The sequence below is a fragment of the Seriola lalandi genome, unplaced genomic scaffold, assembly GCF_002814215.2.
Source record: "Seriola lalandi dorsalis isolate HSWRI2012SDOR001 ecotype SW California unplaced genomic scaffold, Sedor1 jcf7180002054962, whole genome shotgun sequence".
Taxonomy (NCBI): domain Eukaryota; kingdom Metazoa; phylum Chordata; class Actinopteri; order Carangiformes; family Carangidae; genus Seriola; species Seriola lalandi.
In genome coordinates, this window is record NW_019525513.1 from 261,913 (window position 1) to 284,449 (window position 22,537).

At 40.0% G+C, this 22,537-nt stretch overlaps 2 protein-coding genes across 2 annotated transcripts; one reads left to right on the top strand and one right to left on the bottom strand.

The window, feature by feature from the left end:
• The first annotated feature begins 270 nt into the window (after positions 1–270).
• gpr137c (G protein-coupled receptor 137c) lies at positions 271–12,977 on the top strand. The gene is made up of 8 exons (XM_023395438.2): positions 271–974; positions 6,719–6,768; positions 7,104–7,211; positions 7,331–7,469; positions 7,967–8,116; positions 9,142–9,267; positions 9,359–9,483; positions 9,613–12,977. The coding sequence occupies exons 1-8, from the start codon at positions 600–602 to the stop codon at positions 9,893–9,895; spliced, it is 1,356 nt and encodes a 451-aa protein (XP_023251206.1). The 5' UTR covers positions 271–599; the 3' UTR covers positions 9,896–12,977.
• A 364-nt stretch (positions 12,978–13,341) lies between these two features.
• Positions 13,342–22,494, bottom strand: acp2 (acid phosphatase 2, lysosomal). Its single transcript, XM_023395347.2, has 13 exons — positions 22,330–22,494; positions 19,721–19,816; positions 19,203–19,289; positions 18,832–18,892; positions 18,607–18,698; positions 18,425–18,523; positions 17,943–18,032; positions 16,987–17,070; positions 16,811–16,859; positions 16,452–16,540; positions 16,075–16,181; positions 15,322–15,497; positions 13,342–15,182 (listed from the first exon to the last, which is right to left on the bottom strand). The coding sequence occupies exons 1-13, from the start codon at positions 22,417–22,419 to the stop codon at positions 15,037–15,039; spliced, it is 1,266 nt and encodes a 421-aa protein (XP_023251115.1). The 5' UTR covers positions 22,420–22,494; the 3' UTR covers positions 13,342–15,036.
• Positions 22,495–22,537: the final 43 nt, after the last annotated feature.

The following is a 22,537-nucleotide window of genomic DNA, read 5'->3' on the forward strand; positions in this document are numbered from 1 at the left end:
CAATGAAGTGAGAGAGCTGTGGAGGTTGGGCGGCACGATTAGCCAATGGGGAGGGGGGCACTGAGAAAGTGGGCGTGGACAGTTTGGTTCACTGGTGAGATTTAGCTCGGAAACTGGCTCGAGCTTGTGTCTCCGGAGTCAGCTGTTTCACATGAAAATGATACGGGTGTTGAGCCAAGATGGCGCCTCGTGCAGAGCTAGTTTCCGCTTTAATTTAGAGCAAGGGGCGGGTCTTAAACTGCATCACAGCTGATCTGGAGGTTTTTCCCCCCTCAAGTTGTTTTTTGCGGAGAGCAGCTTTGCAGAGAATCACAGGGGGACCTCTCTCTTGTTTCCTCTCTCGCCTTCTTGTTGTTTTTTTTTAAACCCAGCTTCTCTAAAAACTAGACTCCAATTTTTCTTCAACACAATATCGGATTGAAAGCCCGGCGCAGTTTCAGCATGCCACTTGTTTTCAGAATAAACTGCTATTATTGCAATTTTTCACTCGAATACCCTCGTCTTTTTGTCATCCACGGTGAATTTAGCCCAAGTCTGACCCAGTTTTAGTGCTTTAGCCTTCACAGGATCCCATGTGTTAGTGCGAGCCACCAGTGGAGATGTTTTCGGCAGGAGAGGAGGTTAATTCCCATTTGTTTACCTCACTGAAGGAGTCCCCTGGAGCTGCAATCTCCCCAACACTGGAGCTCAGTCTGACAACCATCTACACTGTCCTCTACTCTTTCCTGTTTGTTTTCGTTTACCTGCAGCTCTGGCTTATTTTGCACTACGGACACAAGCGCTTCAGCTACCAGAGCGTGTTTTTGTTTCTGTGTTTGCTGTGGGCTGCGCTGAGGACGACCCTCTTCTCTTTCTACTTTAAAAATGTGGTGCAGGCCAACCAGCTGCAGCCTCTGGCCTACTGGCTGCTCTACTGCTGCCCCGTATGCCTGCAGTTCTTCACCCTCTGCCTGCTCAACCTCTACTTCACACAGGTAGGACTGGACTGAGTGTGTGTGTGTGTGTGTGTGTGTGTGTGTGTGAGACAGAGAGAGAGAGACAGAGGTGTCTGAGAGGGTTTGTGTGTATGACCTGATTTCATAAAATAGCTGACACTGCAATTTTGTTCTCAGTGTATTCATTTGATTTCACATGTAACGCCATAAAAGCAAGTGCCAGGTATTCTAGTCTATTCTACTGTATTCTGCCGAGTCCTCATTTGTTTGTACCAACATCACCCAACACACTGTGGGCAAAAGCTCTCCTAAGATACTCCGTTAGCTCAAGTTAAAGATACACCATGAATTTGCAGTAAACGATAAGTTGTTGTTTTTTTTTAGACAGAGGCCCAAATGGATGTTCTAGTACAAACAATCAAATCAGAAGCTTCTTGTTGTTGTTATTGTGAGCAATACCAGATCATAACAACACATTACACAGTATATTATCCACGGATAGAGGTTGCACAGTGCTGTGTGTATGACTGATTTAATGAGACACAAATAAGACAAGTTCTAATAAACAGTATACTGTGTGTTCATGCACAGAGCAGCCATCTTGGATTTTGAAGTTCTGAAATCCGAATCGGAAATCTGACTTTGAAATTTCACACTGGGAATTCAGAAATTTCAACTTCCCAGTTTAAATTGAATGCACCATTAGACTAATTCAATACATTGGGTAAACTATGAGCTGAAATAATTAATTAGGTGAATTGATCAGTAGATCAGTAGAAAACACACACACATTTGAAGGCGCCTTCTTTGGCTTTGAGCAATAATGATGGACATTTTACTGGCTGATTAACTGATTAATTGAGAACATATCAGCAGAGCGGAATAATTTAGAATGAAAATAGTCATAAATTTCAGTCGTAGATTAAATTTAACACATTTTTATAGCTTTTAGGTCACTGTGCACAGCCAAGAAAATAGTCCCTCAGATAACCCCGTTTAAAACAACAGCTAGTTCTCATACAAAACAAGCAAGATATAACGTGTTGGTTACTGAGCTTTTGAGGTGCTGGTAGATGCATTTTATTGCCTTTGGATAGCTTCCACTCTTTATGCTACGCTAAGATAAGATAACCATCTTCTGGCTCCAGCATAATACTTCACTGACGGAATCGAGCGTGATATTTTCATCTAATTCTTGGCAAGAAAGCAAATAAGCGCATACTCTAAGATATCAAACTATTCCTTTTAGCAGCTCAGAATGCAGTAATGTGCGCGGTCAAGATGTAGCTGTTAAGACATGTTTGTTTCCCAACTTTAAAGTCACATTTTTTGCTTGTATGGTTTCTGCAATAGCAGTCATTCCCCGCAAAATGTATCTGCAGCAGTGGCTTCCTCTTCCTCAGAGGGGGAAATGTGGTCACTGTGATCATCGCTGGCCTACATAGGAGAGTGGGTTCACTGGCTTTGACTTTTTGATTTGAAAGCTCTGCAGATTGACTGTTCATATCCCGGGGTGAGAGATGTGAAGTTCTCCTGGTAAAAAGCTCAGTGTTGCATTAAGTCCCGGCCTCCATTGACGTTTTCTGTCCAATACGTGGACAAGACTGAAGCAAATGTTCCTGTTAGCAGCATGTTATCCCAGAGGTGTGTGTGTGTGTGTGTGTGTGTGTGTGTGTGTGTGTGTTTGTGTGAGAGAGGGAACAGTTGGTCAGTCACTGTTGTTTAACACCTGCCTGCTCCAAATGTCAAAGACCTGTTTGTTTCTCTGGAACACCTACACGCTTTGGGGCCTCCAGTTGGTAACACCACGGCTTCAGAGGCAAACACAGCACGTAGCTCTATCACATATATGGGTGGAGATTAGGTAATGAAGCAAATGGTGTCATCTGACTGCTGAATAAACACTGTAGCACATCAGCTGATCTTTGACCAGTTAAGTTCCTACAAACTACACTCATTTCAATAAAAAGTAAATGTCCTCCTTTTTTTCTTTTTTGCTCTTTGTGTGATGTGCACGAAAACGGACATACCTCACATGTATGTGGCAACAGCGGCCTTTTCCCTTTCTGCCATCACCAACAAAATGGTGTTCTTCCATATCTGCTGAACCCATCATTAAAGGTTTAAAAATATGCATCTATATCTATGGTGGGAATGCCATGTGACTGGCCAGCTCTGTGAACAAAGTTTTCCTGCCTGTGGTTTGTGTCTGGCCTGGTCAGACCTGAGTAATATCATATTTTCCTCCTCAGCAGAAACTCAGCAAACTGGAAGCTCCGCGACCGTCGTGCCGCAGCGCTGCAGGTCTTGACCCACATCCAAAGAGGGCACACCTGTCCGAACGTTTAACATTAAAGATGCTATAATCAATATTTTTACCTTAACAACGGAACACCTACTTTTATATTCGGGGTTGTTCATAGTGACAAACCCACAGAGAATTATCGCTAACTATTTAGCTTCCTTTAGTTCATCGTTTCAGTTTTTGTATCCTGCAACTTTATCCCATTTTTTTTTTTACAGGTCAGCTGGTTGGCCAATGAATGATAGACTTTCATTGGCCGACAAATTGCTGTTCTTTTTTGTGTGTTTATGCGACAACTGTCGGCTGAGAAATACACAACTTGTCTAACATTTGTCCCTCCTGTAACCGGACAGACCTACTCTCCTGTGCCCCACCAGGCATTACATTTTAAATCAATAAGGCCCCTCACAGGGTTCAAAGTAGTAATGCAACTAATATATTGAAATTTTATTTCTCAGTCCAAGGTAATCTAATTGTTGCAGCTGTGGTCCACAAGATAAATCTCAAACGTAACGAGATGCTAAATGGGGTTGTAGGGAATCAAATATATTCCTTCTACAGAGTTCAACAGTTTCTTTAATTGTTTTACTCCTTTAGGACTCAGTAAGTGATTCAAATAAAACACCTGAGAAAGTGCAATCACTGTTGTTGACCTGCTAATGCCAAAAAGGTTGGGAACCACTGTCTTAAACTATAATTAATCAATGACACAGAGTGAGACTGCACTTTGTTTTAATTATTTTAGGGGGAACTTGAAGTGCCCTCACTGTCTGATCAAAGCGTATAAAGCATCATCACTAACTGTTTGTCTCCAGAAGCTAAACAACAGTGCAGAGCTGTGCTGTCTGCACACAGACACAGAAACTTTGACTCCAGTTTGATTATTAATTTGTTTAACCAATGTCACAGCGCAGTTCCTGCATTAGTGCTTCACTGCTGGACAGCACTGTTTAATGTTGAACTCGCTGACGGTAATAAACACCGTGAGCTGATATAACATCAGGCCACATGTGACACCGTCTGACACACACACAAATGCATGTGTGGAAATACTGGTTTTCTGATGAGTCAGGACGATGAGGCCCGACCTGTGATTTACTTCCCCGTGGCAAATTTTACGAGATAAGGGCACATGTCAGTTAAAGACTCCAACACCATCTCTATTGCAAGAAAATGTTGATTTAGCCGTATTTATACATAGATGTCTGTGGCACACACACACACACAGTATACATACAGTGTGTAATCTGGTTGTTCTCTGTTGGCTGGTTGCTTCATTTCTAGGTTGCAAATGACCTCCTCCTGGCCTACATTCTCACACAAAAGGCTGAGTGTTGATGTGTGCGAGTGTAGGTGTGTGTGTTTGTGTGTGTGTGTGTGTGTGTGTGTGTGTGTGTTTAAACTGAGTGTTGACTGCGTTGCTGTGTGCCAATATGAAAAATGAACCATTATCACCAGTAATCGGATCATTTGAAGGGTCTGACAGACGAGAGGCTTTGATTAGACTGAGCGAAGATAATGTTGTTTACGTCTGTTTGTGCCACTTCATAACTTAATAAGACTTTTTTTTTTGCATTTCGGTAAACAACTTTTCAAAAGCAGAAAGTCATTCCAGGAAGTGAGTGTTAAACTAGATCAGTGGAGGCCAGTGGCCCAGCTTCTGTTCACTTCAATTGGACTTGTGCAACCTTTGATGTTTTTTGTTTTAAGGTCACTGCTGATAACATGTTGGCAGCAAAGCAGCTGGAAGCTGATATGTAGTTTTTGTCGGCCAGTCTTTAGATCATTTTCACACCAGACAATACAATCAAATTAATAATCTTTAGGTTTTGTGGTGTTGAACCCCGGGACACTACAACAGGCATTTTTAACTATTTCCGGCCATTTTATAGACTGAAGGATGAACTGATAAAAGTAATTAACAAAGTAATCAATGAATGGAAATGAAATCAATATAAATAACCAAACAAAGAAATCAAAATGTAAAGCACGTTGCTTCCTTTACATTTTTCCTTGGATCAGCAAATGAACAGGATGTTGAGTTGCTTAACTCGTAGAGAGAAAGAAGCAAAACAGACATTTATTTATTAAAAAATGTGTGAACGTTGCAGATGTTTTTCAAACTGAGACGACATTGTTTTAAAGTCCAATTTAGATTATTATTATATGTCTGTTTTTACGTTGCTACAGCGCAGATTTGCTCTTTAAATTACATATACGTTGTTCTGTCTGTACAGCTGCTAACAAGCCGCTGGTTCTTTGTTTGGCCATTTACATAATGTGACTGCATTACACAGCTTCTGGCTTACATCTCCTTCTTATCTACAATTAGGAAAGGTTAACAGATAATATTACATAACAGTAGATAATAGAGATGATATTTGTCTAAATGTTGCTGCCAATATGTCAGTCCCTTTTATGACTCTGGTTGTTTATTGTGCCCGACGGGGGATTTGGCTCACAGACAACAATGAATCATAAAATACTAAAACATTCAGCAACGATTTAAATAAAAACAAGTTAATGCAACATCACTGTTATCATTGTTGCTTATTACTAAAAACCGACAGAAGCCTCATCACATCAACAGCTGCTATCACCACAAATTACATTTTATTTTATGAGGCCAACAGCAACAGAATAAAAGACCTCATATATATGTGTTAGTGCCTCCGCTGTCCTGATGGAAGCGAATGAAAGTCAATGTGAAGAGGCTGCTGGGAGACCGGGAACATGACCTGTGCTTTCTTTGCTGATGCAAGTGTAAAAGGACATTTTGGTCCATGTTACAAAGCAGTGAGTTTTATGATATTGATGTGATTTGAACTTATTTCAAGGACCTTGTTTGTGAGGTATTTTATTGACCAGATCATCCAACAGACATTTCTATGAGGTTATTTTTTTGCATGAACAGTTTCTGAATTGAATTTCCAAAAACGTACTTAATCATTTGCAGCAGTTTGTGTCCTGCTTACCTTTTTCTTCTTCTTCTTCTTCTTCTTTTTTCTTGCTTTTTTCAGCTCACCTGTAATCACATATGCAATTCAGTTTATTTGTATTTTATGCAATTTAAAGTATTTAAAATATATATATATAAACATAACATTAACTATGCATTTCCTCCTACAGTTTACAGTTTAAGTTAATGTGTCAAATCATACATGCAGATGTCAAAATCAGTCAAATTCAATGTCAAGTGTGTGTGTGTGTGTGTGTGTGTATGTGTGTGTGTGTATGTGTGTGTGTGTACTTCAGTGACACACAGGAATCTCCTCAGGCTCTGTTAAGTTCACACTCTGCTCCTAAAAGAATCTCACCACCACTTTGTCCTCTGTCCTCCTGCCTCATTTTCACATGCTCCACTTGCTCTTTATTTTATTAAATTAATTAAATATCCCTTGTATAAACTGATAATACATTGTTAAAAGATCATAAAAATTATATATCTGTAATAATATATTTTCTTTTCTTTCTTTAGGTGATGTTTAAAGCTAAAGCCAAGTATTCCCCAGAGCTCACCAAATACAAGTAAGTCAGTTACTGTATTGATGTTGCTGTTTTTTATGTAAATTGCAGTTTCTTTTTTTTTTGGTTTGTTTGTAATTTGACTTTTAGTTGGAAAATATTTAAAATGGAACTGTCAATATCTACATCTAATAACATGCAATATTCTTCTTGTCCTTGATTGTTAAAAGCAGAAATTCAGAGTATGGTTGTATGGTTTTAATAAGCTATCTCCAGACTTTGTTTGTCTGCTTCGACAGAACAATATGAATTTTAATTAGTTGTTGGAAACTGTAGGAATACATTTGTTTTGGCCCTCCTCTTACTGACTGTATTTCCTTTCATCTTTATCTCTCCAGGGTTCCTCTGCGTTTGTTCTTCCTGTCTCTCAGTATATTTTTCCTGGTGGTGAATCTGACTTGTGCGTTGTTAGTGCAAGGAGCTCTGGAGCGCTCAGAATCGCCAAGGTAAACAACAACAATAAAAATGCTAACAATAGATAAAACATTTCCTCCTGCATATTAGTGTGTGAATATGAAGACACTGAGTTGTTATTATAACAAGTTAATAACCTTCATGTCTCCAGTGATGGGGGGATCAGACATGCGGTCCTGGCCCGTGTCCTGATCAACGACAGTCTCTTCGTCTTGTGCGCCATCTCTCTGGCCGTCTGCATCTTCAAAATTGCCAAGATGTCCTCAGCCAATGTTTACCTGGAATCTAAGGTGAAACCATAACATCACTAATTGCAGACTGCATTTTACTCAGGCAAAAATGATTACACTGCTGCTTTGTGTTGAGAAATTAAACACTGATAACTAAGGCTGAACGATATGCAAAAAAAAAGTCACGATTTCAGGTGGAATAATCGTTTTTGCATTTAAATTTTACTGAAAATTTAAAAAAACATGCTTGAAGCAAACAAGCATTTTCCCTTATTACTGGAGAATATGATTTGTATGCTGTATGTATGATTTGTGGTGCTAATAACAATGCAAAAGATAAATTCATTGTCATCTATTTGACAGATATACACAATAAATGGGAACTAACGCTTATATTTATGTCGCCTAAAACTCAATTTCAGTCATTTTGGTGATGAGAGACCTGTGTTATATTTGTGGATCACATCAGTGGCCCATATCTGCCATTCAATTACAGGCCAATAGCTGTGTGATACATGAGTGTAAGCCTCTAATAACCGCAGTAACTCTTCCTCCAGGGTACGTCTGTGTGCCAGGCCACCGCCATAGGAGCCATGGTGATTCTCCTCTACACATCCAGAGCCTGTTACAACCTGGTGGTGGTGGCTCTGTCACCACAGGACAGACCCAACCCCTTTAATTATGGCTGGTACAGCGTGTCTGACCAGGTAATGTACCAAGCGTGATGTAAAATAAGATATATAATAATAATAAGATTTATTTAGCCAGAAACCTAGACTCCAGTGTGTGTGTGTGTGTGTGTGTGTGTGTGGACAATCCATGTTAGGAGATTTGGGAAAGCAATGCTTAGTGGGGTAAAGGGCTTTGTTTGGCTATAAATAACCATGTGTGTGTGTTTGTGTCTGTGTGTCTTTGTGTCCTGACCTACATCAGGGCTCAGGCCTTGAGATGGACAGCCCATCTGAAAGTGTTTCATCATGTGTGTTTCTGTGTGTATGTGCACAATGTGTATGTGTGGGCATAATCTGACATTACAAATTATTCCTTTAATCCGTCTGTATAACAGCTGTCAGAGGCGAGCATCTCATTATGTCCCTACTCCGTATATCTGTGTCTCTGAGTGTGCATCAGTAAATAGCTGACTGATAATTTCCTGTTTGTGGTGCTTTTAAATGTTAAATGTGGTAAATAAAACAACATCTTTAGCTTGTGCGCTAAAGCCAAGGAGTGCTAGGGCTAAATGAGCCGTATCACCAGTGCTGGATAATAAATAACTCGGGGGGGAAAGGTTAGGTCACCGTTTGCAGAGTTACAGGAAAAGTTTGACATATTGGCAAATTCACTTATTCACTTTGTTGCCGAGAGATAAGAAGATCGATGCTGCTCTTGTCTTGTGTTTGGTAACTACCTAGCTTAGCATAAAGACTGCAGCACGAGGAAAGAGCTAGTGTGGTGTGACATTTTTGGAGATACACTTACGTGATAGTTTAATGAGTTACATGATAAGATTTACACGACTCTCTTCTTTGTGAGGTAATTACGTAGCCAGAGCTAGCAGGCAATTAGCTTAGGTTAGCAAGTGGGGGAATGGGAGCATTAGCATGTTCCATTTTGTTACTTTAACACATATACAAACTAACATATAAAAACAACAAGCTAATGCTTTATTGTGAGTTGGTAAGTTGTATTAAATTAGTAAATCAGAGCATCATATAGTGTGTGTGTGTTACAGGCTGACGTGCAGGAGATCAGTGGTGAAGCCTACATCGTGTTTGGGATCATTTTGTTCTTCTGGGAGCTGCTACCGACCAGCTTAGTGGTGGTTTTCTTCAGAGTCCAGAGACCCAACCAAAACCTGGTATAACAGAACCTTTAAAGTGCAAATGGACTGTGGACTTTCTCAAATCTAACAAACCATAACGACACTTTAATATCTCAATATCTGTCAGGCTCCAGGAGGGATGATCAACAGCCACAGTTTCAGCTCCAGAGCTTATTTCTTTGACAACCCTCGACGGTATGATAGTGACGACGACCTGTCCAGAAGCATTAACAGTAGGGCTGATCGAGCCAGGTGGGCGCACACACACACGCACACACACACAAGCACAGATAGTCTATCAGAATCTTTTGTTCAATTAACTGATTTGCCTTTATCTCTTATCGTCTTTCTCTTTCCTCACCTCCTCTCTCTGCCTCTCAGCCTTCTCTCCACCACTCCCCAGCTGGGTGCATCCAGTTGGTATGGCTCCATCCAATGTAACGGGACTCTGACGGCGGGCGTTGCGTCAGCCCAGCAACCGCCATCTTCCACCGCCCCCGTCCTCTTTGCCTACGGGAACATCCAGAGTCACCACCACCACCACAACTACTACTCCACCCCACAGAACAACAACTACCACCACCATCATCACAGTAACTTCTATTCCACACCACAGAATTATTACTGCGGGTCTCAAACATATTTCTGCACCCCACAGAATTAAGCATAAAACAGACAAATATCTTAACGATTGTCTGCATTTGCGTCACCATTTTGCTTCCCCAACTACATCAAAGCAGGTACCTTTGAGAGATAATCTGAAAGATTGCTGAGGACCAAGTTGGGCATAAAAATTGGTTTACCAATTTATTGAAGAAATGTGGTGGAATCAGCCATTGGGAAGGTGTTGTGCCATGACAAACTGCTTTTTGAGGACTTGCACCATCTGTAAATGGCGTGAATGGACCAGAATAAAAGCAAGCAAAAGCAATCCATGGACCAGAGTTTTAGCACCAATATGGCTAATACACCTAAAACTGCAAAGACCAAACCTTTTCTGTTAAATGTTTTGGTCAGATTATCATTTTTAAAAGTGGAATCATCAGGGACCAGATAATCATCGTTCTCATTTTCTCTTTTTTGCATTCCTTGCAAATTTTATTCAGTTACGCTTCTGTGGGAGACAAAACAATGCACAGAGAGGATCGATGTAGCGGGCTTATCAAGTTAATGTGGCTAATGCTAATCTGTAAATCAAGATGTTATATTCACTCAGCATCTGTCAAACTTTTAGTGGTCAAAAATAAGTTGTGTTACTGTTTTTAGTGGGTACGCATATGATCCTAGCGTGCTAATTAACATTAAAAAAAGGGTCATTTAGGCTGGGAAAAAAAACAGTGAAGGATTGACTTTGATCCTCAAAAAGACTTCTCTGACCATTATAACCAAGATTTATGGTGTTTCTCACTTTTAGGTCTGACTACGTTTGGACAGGAATTAGCTGTTGCTAATTTGCCTTTAACTGTTCGGGCAGTGAGAGCTAGCTTCTAGCCGACGCTAACAGTTAGCTTAAACTCACAATCTTTTTAACCACCAAAACGAACAAAAAGAGACCTGACAAAATTGAAATACGAAAAGAAAATGAAACGTTTCTATCACTGACTTTGTTTTACTAACTTATTGGCAGCAAATACGTTTTCAAACTGTGATAGTTAACGGAGCTATTTGTAAGTTTTGCTATTGCTACGTAGCTAGCGTTAGCATTAGCGGATGTTTACTTACCAGTCCGGAAGAAACGATGCGAAACTTCATTCCTTCACTCGCCAACAGCTGTCTCCAGCAGTGAAAACTCAACACCAATGTTAACTCTTGTCTCTATCGCGTCTTTTCTTCCACTGAAGTTAGCATGCTAACTTCCAGCTAGCCAGCTAGCCTCGGCCCGCCTCGTCTCTTTCCGATAGCGATTCACCATAGCCTCTATCCCTGAGGATGCAGCGCTGCTTGGAGGGTGTATTATAACCTCTAGTCTTGCAAACGCAAAAAATGGCTGAAGCTCTTGTCAAGCAACAATCACCACCACCTGCTACTGGCAAGATACCACATGCAACGGCAGAGAAAACTTACAAATAGCTCTTAGCTCAATAGCTAATTTGGTGCCACACAAATAGAAAGTTGTACAAACGGCGTTAGCATTCTTGACTTTAGCCTGTCCACAAAGTCCTACTTTACAATGGATTCTTGTATAGTTTGACATGTAAAATAAGCTTCTTTTTTTTTTGTTGCAATTTTCATTACTGACAGGAATCAAGTAATAGTAAATTTATTTCACAGTTCACAAATATCATCTGTGTAAAGGTCTTGCAGCCTGAAAATATGCGCCGCCAAATCCAGGCTAACCCACAATTACACAATAGAAACTATGTGAAAACCTAAGACTGGAGTCACAGTGCAACTACATAGCCTACACTGTCAAAACGCATTTTACACAGCAGCAACGTTATCAATATGCTACAGATTAAAGTTGCAATATGTAATTTACATTCAGCATTGTTGGAAAAATCAGCCCTAAGATTGTTTGTTGTTTGATAACAGGGTGGAAGAGTCTCTGAAACAATATTTTTTGACCAAAAACTCTTCATCTGTTTGTGAGCTGTGAGACAACAATTTGCACTTAGAAGAAATTCACCCTCAGAGAAAAAAGGCTTTGGAGCCTGAATGTAGGATTTCATCTCCTTATTTTATGTATTTTCTTCAATTGTTGTCTGTATTCTGTATGTTACTATTTATCCTTTGAGAAAGGAAATATCAATGTGCCATCACATTTTTGTCATATCTAAGAGTTTCATTCATTTAGGAAAATATTTTTGCACAAGAAATGGTGGGATGATGTATGTTTTGAATCGTTTGTGTGTCTCCAAGCTAATCGATTTCTAATCCAAGTGTGAGATTTGTGACATTTTGAGTCAGTATGTGTGTGATTTTAGATTTTTGTTTTTGAAGTTTAGTATGCTTTTATACATTATTTTTTATTTTATGTTGATTTTTACTGTCTAACAGATTTTATAGTTTATTTTTTTCACTCTCCCTCTCCTTCTGTTATTCATAATCTCACACATTTCCTGAATCTCATGACTGACTGCAGTCTGTAAGCAATATTTACTTTAATTGAACATTTTTGCTTATGACCCAGTTCTCAGACCAAAATCAGTGCATCTGTGTTAACTAAGTTTTTCAGGACTGAGGGGGAAAAAATGCTATCCATGTGTTCTTTAACACGGTGGTACTTCAGCACACTCAATCTGTAAATGACCATGTACACTTCTGACTTCATACAAGACAACAAAGAAGCAACATTGCAGCTGGGTTTAACTTTAAGCTGCGAGAACACCGGTACTGTTTCTTGAAGTTAATTACCAGTGAAGTCATTTAGTTGAAGTAGACCGCTGTTAAAGCATCTCTCGTATCAACAAGTTTCACAGGACACTTTAAAATACAGTGAAGGCAGTGAACGTCTCACCGTTGGGTCCAGCTGTTCAAACCATTTCTGAAGAAACTAACATCTGCAGTGCATGCTTCTGAATCAGAGTGCAAGAACTCAGTGTCATATTTTCCTTCCAAGGTGATATTATTTGTGTGGAAATGTTATTTGATCTATCTGCTCTGAAAAGGCAGGGGTAATTGTTTTATGTTGTTTTATCCGTGGCCATACTGAATGTAACCTATTGTGTGACAGATCACTAATGATGTATGCAAGAAAAGCACTACCATGATTAAATAAAGGCCTACTGCACTGTTTTTAAGACAAACGTGAACCAGAATATTCATATATACTGTATATATGTGTGTTGATAAAGTGTGATCAGGACATAAGAAAATCAAATTACCACCAAATGCACACTGACATGAATGTCCTGATTTCATTTGCTCCTGTGGATCCGACTTGTTCTGACTTTTTCCCACCAACACCGGTCATGTGGGGGAATTTACCAGTTAACAAGTTTATGAGGAACATCTGAATGAAGTCAGAGACAGCAGCTGGCCAGCTCAGTGCAAAACACGGGCATGTTTTTTTTTTGCCATTTTCCTTGACATAAACATATTTCAGGGAGCTATTAGTGAAATCGCTGTGCCAGAAAATATAATATGAAGATATTTTATTTATTAACGAGCTTTGCAAAGACTGATCGTTTATTGTTCCAAAATAACATTTTACAAGCACATTCTCAAAGTCTGATCAATCGGTTCATACAGCATGAAAGACAATGAAATAAAATGGTAATCCAGAGTGGGGACACGCAATACTGACAAATAATCTCCATTGTGTTGAATATTACAATTGAAACAAGCAAATAATGTGTTCTCCATGTTTGACGTACCTGAACACTGATGATTTCAACAATGTGCAAATTCCTTTACAGTCCAGAGTCTGGATCCTGACTTAAAGAAAAATCTGATCCCTGTATGGCTGCATTAGGATTTATACTTATTTGTAATATATTAACATTTTTCTATGTTTTTGAATCATAGTCCCAAAGCAAACAAAGAAACCATCATCTCCTGTTGTATAAAACTAAAAACCTTCAACAGCAGCATGAGCTGAAGGTTGTAGAAAGAAAGCGCACTTAAAGCATTTAGTGTTAGATGCCAACTTCAAAAGACGTAACATGTTTTTATATTTCAAATAATCGAAAGCTGACTTTTTAAAAAGGCTGAAATTCAAAAACACCCATGTAAGAGTTTCCAGTGTTTCCAAAGTCCCCAGATATTCACTTTTCAAAAACGTTTTCACTGGAAGATGAATAAAACTGAAATCATACCTGTAAGAAGGTCATTGATATGATCGCTAGTCTGATTTGATTCTTGGTGAAACCCTTTGCTTTCCCTCTTCCAGGAGGTCAAAGGTCAAACAAGTCACACTGAGCTGGTGTTTTAGTGTTTTGCTAAAGGACACAAGGGAGGAGACGCTTTCTGTCACAAGGCTCTTTCTCAATGATCAGCACCATCCGACAAAACGTTGGTAACATCAACAAAAAAAACAAAATCTGTTATTAAAAATATTGAAGGCATCTCGGTTGTTAGGCCTCAGAGTTAGCACACACGCACATACACGCACGCACACACACACACACACACGCACGCACACACACACACACACACACACACACACACACACACACACACAGATTCATGAGTAAATCTGTGCACGCATACAAACCAAATGTAATCTTGCCCATTAAAAACCAGTTCTGGAAACATGAACATCTTTAACTAATTAAGTTTTAATTAAGTCAACAACTCCGGTCTTCTATAATTAAGTAAAGGATTTTATGAAAACTCGGACCTGCTGGGAGATGGTGACGTAAAACACCAAAAAGATAAGAACGTGTTCTCCCAATGACGTTACCGAGAAGTTTACAGATCATTATTTAAACTTTTAACTTCATCACAAATTTTCTCATTGACTTTCTGAACTGTTTAAAAAGCCCAGACTGACCAGGCAGAAATCTGGGTCATATATTAATCTTGAACTTAAGCAGCTGATTGGAGGTTGAACCATGTGGGAACGCAGCAGCTACTTTAAATGGCAAAGTGTTGGATATAAAAAAGTTTCCCTGCTGTGTTGTCTTGGTCCCTCCAGCAGTTTCTCACTCTTTAGTTTAGAGTGATGATAGAAGACTTTTCCTAAAATCATAATTTCAAATGTTTCTTAGTTCCCAGTTTTAAAAAAAAAATCATTGTGGGTCCCGAACCAGCGCCGATGACGCCATCACAAAAGGTCACTGTGGAGTTTCAGAGTTCGTCGTCATCGCTGCTGTCCCACGACGCCAGGCTTGGAGATCTAAGAGGGAGGAGCTTGTGCTTCTGTCAGGACTCCTCCCCCACCTCGTGGTTGATCACATGGTGGTATCCCCGGCTGCTGGTTGGTTCTTTCCGCCAACAAATAATCCCGAGGAGGAGGACGATGAGGAAGAAGAGCAGACAGCCAGACACCGCCAGACTGATGATCACCTCTAAAGAAAGCAAATTGATGAATGGTGTTACAATCTATCATCTTTTTTAATTTTTTTATTCTTGCAGTGTGAAGTTTTTAAATTGAGAGTGTGTGTGTGTGTGTGTGTGTGTGTGTGTGTGTGTGTGAGAAAAGCTCACCTTTATCTCTCCCTTCAGAGGGCAGCTGACACTCCTTGTCTCTGTCGTCTGAGATAGAGAGCTTTGTAATTCTCACAAAGTCCTCCAGGGGGCAGTGAAGGGAGCAGCCTGGTAACTGCAGCGGGTACGGAGCCGCTGTGCTGTCGTTCCGGTAAAACATGGACACAGAAGCAGAGCTGGAGGCGGCGAGAGGAAGAGAGACGACAGGTTTTAAAGTCAAATATTTACCATCAGCAGTTTTCACCCATAAAACAGCAGAGTTAGACTTTTTCAGTGACATCCTAAACTGACTGATTCTGAGCCTTGAATATTTTAAAAGTATTTTTTAAATCAGTTGGTTAATACATGCTTTTATTTTTGATTCAGCAGTTAAATTTCAAAGTAAAAGTCTATTTACCCCCCCCCCCTTTCTTTCTGGTGTTAGCTCCTCGAGTCTGTGTGAGTCAGTATTATGCTTGAGTAATTGTGTCTTGTCTCGTTCTTATCTTTTTAGTGTTTTACGTCACCATCTCCCAGCAGGTCCGAGTTTTCATAAAATCCTTTACTTAATTATAGAAGACCGGAGTTGTTGACTTAATTAAAACTTAATTAGTTAAAGATGTTCATCCCGTTTCCAGAACTGGTTTTTAATGGGCAAGATTACATTTGGTTTGCATGTGTGCACAGATTTACTCATGAATCTGTGTGTGTGTGTGTGTGTGTGTGTGTGTGTGTGTGTGTGTGTGTGTGTGTGTGTGTGTGTGTGTGTTTTACCCGTTGTCATCCCTGTACAGCTCAAAAATTTGACAGGAAGCGTATGGTGGCTGTCTTCCATTGAACACATTCAAGCTGGCCTGAAGAGCAGCTACAGTGGTGTCATGCTGTGGAACACACACACACACGCACACACACGCACACACGCACACACACACACACACACACACACGCACACGTCAGATGAGAAGGTCCAATACTACTCATGTTTGTACGCTAAAAGTGAAGCTAAAGCCAGTAGCTGCTTAGCTTAGCTTAGCACAAACACTGGAAACAGGGCTAACAGTTAGCCTGGCTCCATCCACAGGTAACAAAACCCACGTGTCAGTCATTCAAAAACAATAATTCTTATCCTGTGAGAGTTTTAACGAGCTCACCGCTGACAGCATCATCAGTTTGAGTCGCTGTTTTGGGTCTGGGGCGGCCATCTTCGAGAGATTCTTCACTATTTCGCCCAACAGGATACCTGAAAGACAGGGAGCAATTTCCACATTTAATCCTGTATTTAGAGGGTAAGTCTGGTGATATTATAAAGTTTTCTTATTGTCAACAAATCCCATGAAAAGATAAGAAATTAGTAAAACCACTGTACACACTGTAGTTTATTTTGACTCAGTTCAGTAGTTAAATGAAACTAAGTATTCATGAGCTCAAATGTGAGGTAAGAAAATGAAAACATGAAACATTTTGTCTCTTTTAAGAACAAACTTTCCTTCCCTGAGCTACGCACACATACCTCCCTGCAGCCGGCTCTTCTCCTGCTGTTTGTAGAACCCAAATATGACCTGTAAGAAATCAGGCATCAAACTATAATTACAATTAAATTACAATACTTTTAAATTCAGAAACAGCATTTAAACACAAAAACAAATTTATTTAAAATAAAAGCCGGGACATGGTTGCTGCTTTTACCTGAAATCCAAAGTCTTTGAGCACTTTGAGCTTTTCCATCACATCAGGAGTCACCCAGTCAGGAGCTGACTTGTTGTGAACGGACTAAACACACACACACACACACACAGATACACACATCATGAAAAACCAAGATAAACACTAAAAGAAGAATTCCTAAAAGCTTTAATTAAGCTGTAATTAAGTTGACAAACTGTCCTTTTGTCCGTGTCAGCACTTTCTCAGCAGCTCCACCCTCACCTCCGTCTCTCTGCAGCCATGTCTCACATTGCTGCTTAATTATTGTGCAGCTGAACTAAGTGACCCAGCTGTCCCTGATTTCATATTAGCCCCTGTTACACAATCTGCTCAAGGCGGGAATGTTGCTTCTTAACGACCGTGAAGCAGCATCTCTATGTAAAAGTGGAAATTCTAGATACTGATGTCGGTATTTTTTATTTATTGACAGTAATAAAGCAGATTGATGGTTTTGTCATATGTGGTTTACTGAACACAGAGGCCTTTGTGAACCGAATAACACAGTCCTGTTCCTCAAACTGTGTGTTTGCCAGAGCGTCCATGTGTTCCTCTAAACTGCTGAGGCGGGCGGGTGGAGTCACGAGACTAAAACCAACACTCATCAGTCACAGATTAGCTCATCAAATGCTTCACTTCAATAAACTTTTCTGTTGAAATTCAAACAGCTCGTCAATTCTGTCTCGAATAGTGGGGGGCGTTCAAGGCGTTCAAGGCGTTCAAGGCGTTCAAGGCTAAATGTTTCTAGTATGTCTGTGCTGTACGGGCTGGTGCAAGTACATTTCATAAAGTTTAATATCTAACTACTTCCCATAATAATGTCAGTGAAAGGTTGTGTGGAAAATACAAACTGGGACAAATCAACAGATGTATGAATACAAAAATTTGAGGTTTTCACTTCCTGTTTTCACTGGCGTGTGTTTTTGTCAGTGTGTTCTCACCTCACAGAAGAGTGTGTCATACACACTCCAGACTGACTCCACATTGGTCTTGTTCAGTCCTGTTTTATTCCTCACCAGCTCTATGATGTCCTGAAGAGAGGAGCACAGTCAGATCTATAAGCACATACATCTGTATCACGTTAGAAAATTCATTCATTTTTTACTGTTATAGCTACTCATTCATTTCTTCTTAAAAGCAACCCCACCCACCTAGAAACATCATATGTATTTTTTTTATTAAAGATAATGAAATAAAAACAAAAAATACATTAAATTTCAAATAAAAACTGTGAAAAATAAAATGACAAATTCCACATTTTATTTATTTATTTAACTTTTTGATTTCATCCTCTCTAATTCACCTTCCTACATTATGGTGTAAATGAGAAAGTTACTAATGGAAGGTATTTATACTATATCACAAAGAAAAGAAAAGAAAAGAAAAGAAAAGAAAAGAAAAGAAAAGAAAAGAAAAGAAGTACCTGGTACTTGGTGGTGACATTAATAAATTCCTGTGTGTGCTCAGTCTCATTCATCAGCTGTTTGTAGCGAGGACAGTCTCCCAGAGGAAACGAGAGAAGCTAAAATAAGAGACAGAGTTCAGACAAAGTGCTTTGAATCACTTTCAGCTCTCTGCACTGATCGAACCGGCTCACGTACGTACCCTCTCTTCACTTTGTGGCACAGTGTGTACAGGTATTGGCTGCCACCTCAGGCTGGGTTTGAAGACCTGCGGGCCACTGGGGGGGTAGAGACCTAGAGGAGCAATAATAATAATAATAATAATAATAATACAGACTGTTATGGGAGGAAGAGGAAGAGTCCTGCAAAGTGAAGTAGCAACAAAAGAGAAGCAGGAGGAGGAAGAGGAGCGAACTGATGCTCAGACCTGCCAGGTTGGCCTCGGCGCTCATCAGGGTGCGATCGTAGTCTGTGCTGCGGACGGAGATCTGAGGACAGAGGAGCGGCTTGGTCATCAGAGAATTGAAATAAACAGCATTAAATAAACAGAGAGTTAGAAGAGAGGTGCTAATAACAGACTCTCTGTTCATATACAAGTGCGAGCACTGGATAATTAACGGCTCCCATTAGAAAACCCCCCCTCACTTTTCCATCATGGTCCAGGAATTCCAGCACCAGTGGGAACCCTGTATAACACCAACACGGCAGGAGGCCCCTTCTCCTAAATATTAATGAATCAACATGTGTGTGTAAAGGTTCGGGTGAGGGGGTCATGTGATCCGAGAGTCCGTCTCTCACCTCATGTCTGTCATAGGATGCGTTGAGGAATCCGTTGTATCGACTCCTCAGAAACTGGCCCAGGTCAAAGTGCTGCCTCATCCCCTCCTAGAAACACACACACACACACACACAGACACACATCCAACTGACATTAAACCGCTGATGACATCACTGAGTATAGCTCACCTTTATTGATTAAAATAGCATTTTGCATTTCCTGGAGGAAATGTGTAGACTTGTTGTGCTACTCACACACGACTGTATAAGTGTCTACAGATGCTTCGTAATGAAACAATGGGACTGAACAGGCCTCCATAGACTTTAATAATATTATGGAACTCACAGTCAATCATGAACTGTGCATCATAATAACCTCATTTACAGTTGATCAGTGTGTTATACTGAGCATTTTGAAGCATAAATACAATCGAAGTCTATGGGATCGTTTTTAATAACAATTCATCGCTTCCATCTACAAAGAAGCTCAGTAACTATGCAAATGTGTTTCACACAGGTGAGGTGAGGTCAGGCTGTACCTGTGATAACTGTCCGAAGCCTTGTGGCCAGTCGCTCTCTTGGTGCGGGTCCGTGGGATAGGCTTTGACAGGTGATCTGTCACCATGCCGGAACAGCTGGAGGGGAGAGAGGAGAGACGTCTGGTAACACAGCACTGAGGACACACACTGTACAACTGCAACAACAGCACTTCCTCTTTGGCATAAAATAACTCTACTTTTCATTATCCTAAGAACTGAAACTGAGTAAAATGACTCAAGCATTGCTGCATGGAGACAACGTTAGGAAAATATTTTTGAAATAAGACTAGCAGGGTTGGATTTCAGCAGAATGTTGCACAATTTGGAAACTTTCATCGTTTCATCATGTGACTTTTGTTTTACTTTATAAGCATAATTAAAAGCCCAATTCCCCACTGCTTGAGAGTGTATATCTGCATTGCTGTAACTGAAGCGACGGTGCTTATTGTTCTGCCTTTATCACATAAAACCTTTGTAAAACTTCACCCTCAAAAACATGAAGCCAAAACCTTTGTCCTAGTTTCATTTGTGTCACTGGTGATTATAAAATCCAGTCAGCTGACAGTAGAGACCTCACCACAGAGACACTGTAATGTCAGTTATCTAGTCAAATAGCTCCATGACACATTTGGATGAAGATGATTAAAAACTGCAGTAACAGCTGTGTCCAGAAATGTTTTTTAGCACCACAGCATCCTTACTACTACAGTCCAACTACTATTGTTGGCATAGGTTGAAAGTAGTTAAATCAGTCGTTACTCGATGCCACCACATCGGCTGTCAATTCAAGCAGAATGGTTTCAAGTTTCAATCTTCGAGCCGCTAAAGAGAAGTGTGGTTTTTCAGGTTTTTCTGGTCTGAAAAGAATGCATGACTGATCTAATTCAAAATAGCTGAAAAAGTGTGTAACCTCTATTTCGAGGGTGGATAATCCCTTTACAACTCTTAATCTTATCTGCTCCACAATCCAGGAATGGCTATCTAGCAGGCAACTGGGTAACGGTTTCTACGAATGAGTGCAAAAATAGGAAGCATTGAGCTTAGCGACTTGAATAGCTGCAACAGTCACTTAAATAAAACTTTCACATGAGCAAATCTACAATGACCTGCTGACCTGACCTCCCCCTCAGGAGCATATTTTACTGCTGTGACATGCAAGATTGTTGATGTCATGGTTTTAACACAGGAAAACATAAGTGTGTCTAATGCCTTTTCAATTCTCACATCAGTGGCAGATTCCCTGTAAAAAAAAGAAGAAGAAAGGAAACCTAACCTACTCGTCCTCGAGACAGAGTGGAGATATTTGATAAATAATCAAATTTTGGGGGGTTTCTTTATGTTCAAAATTTACAGGATCTTTTATAAGTATCAGTTCAATTTGACAAAATAATCAAAGTGAAGCAAGCATTACAAGATTTTAGTGTTCACAGCTTCCCACACTGTGTTGTCTCCGGGGTGAACTGAGGACTTTGCTGCAACTCTAACATCACCGGCACAGTTTGCACAGAAAATAATCAAGGCACGCCAAAATTCACTGGCCTTCACTTAACAGTCAGTGATTCTTTAGTGCTAGGTTTTTACTACATGTGACCCTGAGAGGAACAAACAACATTTACACCCTCCAAAAAGCTGCAAAAAACATAATAACAGGAGATAAACTGTATCATCTTGCAGTAACAAGACAATAACTTCTGTATCCTTGACTACACTGCATTTCTTCTACTACTACCTTAATATGAGCTCCTCTTCTCTGCTTGAAATCAATGGAGTTTTCTACATGACCCAAATCATTATCAATGTGACCAGCTCTGCCTCAGAGATTAGATATGACCCAAAAAACATCAGCATTTACTTAAAAAAGGCTAGTTATTCCAAAGTGTCTGTATTGTTAAAAACAGCTGACTGGTCACCTGACAGGATGGGTGTATGACAATTTTTTAAAAATGACAATGACTGCTGCTGTAGCTCACTCCAAACACTTCAATAATCTAGGTGTCAGGTCAGACAGGTAAGGCCCGTTATGCAGAGTTGTCTCCATGTTTGTCAGGAATAACATTAGCATGAGAGCTCAGAAGAATTCAAATGATTTATTTAAGCGTCATCTGAAACTTGAGTTCCTCTCAAGTTCTCTTGTTAAGACTATCTTTGGTCGTTTAGTGGTTTCTTACATGTGTATATACACAACACGCCTCGACTTTTATACATTTTTTCAAATTCAATTATACTGATTCAAGTTGAATTTTATTCTTACTTTCAATAAAAAAAATGTCCACTTTTACAACGACTTAGCCTGTTATTCTTCTAAAGTGATGCATTACTAAAGAGTAGTATGAACTCAACACAAGAATTCGCTTCTTTAAAAAAGATAGGTGTTACTAGGCAGATTTTTAATTTGCCGAATTTACTAGAAGACTCTAACGATTTCCGTCTGACTTAATTCATGTTCAGAAAAATAAATATGTTTACTGAAAAACAAAGAAAACTGAAAACCTCCCAAATTTTGAACGCAGTTCCGTAAGCGTCTTTACAACCCGAAGAGAAACGAGGCAAGTCGCTGCAGAGTTCAACACAGCGTCTACAACGTTTTAACAGATATTGAAAATACTCACCACAGTCACATAAACTAGTGTTTTTTCTGTTGCAGCTGGTCCACAGACAGACCCGACCGTTAAAATAAAGAGAACCGCAGCGGGCACCATGTTTCCGTCTGTGTGATCGAAGAGCTAACGCTCAGCTAACCGCAGATATCTGACCGTTGGTTCCTAGCCTCGGTCTCCTGTCAGAGCTAGCTAACTGAAGTTAGCCGCGGTTAACGGA

What these genes read in the sequence shown, in the direction of transcription:
- acp2 (XM_023395347.2), bottom strand. Translation starts at nt 22,419, where the DNA reads ATGGTGCCCGCTGCGGTTCTCTTTATTTTAACGGTCGGGTCTGTCTGT. An exon ending in TCAAAGACTTTGGATTTCAG is followed by an intron (nt 16,860 to 16,986) that starts GTAAAAGCAGCA and finishes GATTTCTTACAG; the next exon opens with GTCATATTTGGGTTCTACAA. An exon ending in CTGTACAGGGATGACAACGG is followed by an intron (nt 15,498 to 16,074) that starts GTAAAACACACA and finishes CGCCGCCTCCAG; the next exon opens with CTCTGCTTCTGTGTCCATGT.
- gpr137c (XM_023395438.2), top strand. Translation starts at nt 600, where the DNA reads ATGTTTTCGGCAGGAGAGGAGGTTAATTCCCATTTGTTTACCTCACTG. An exon ending in CCAGAGCTCACCAAATACAA is followed by an intron (nt 6,769 to 7,103) that starts GTAAGTCAGTTA and finishes TTATCTCTCCAG; the next exon opens with GGTTCCTCTGCGTTTGTTCT. An exon ending in AGAGACCCAACCAAAACCTG is followed by an intron (nt 9,268 to 9,358) that starts GTATAACAGAAC and finishes AATATCTGTCAG; the next exon opens with GCTCCAGGAGGGATGATCAA.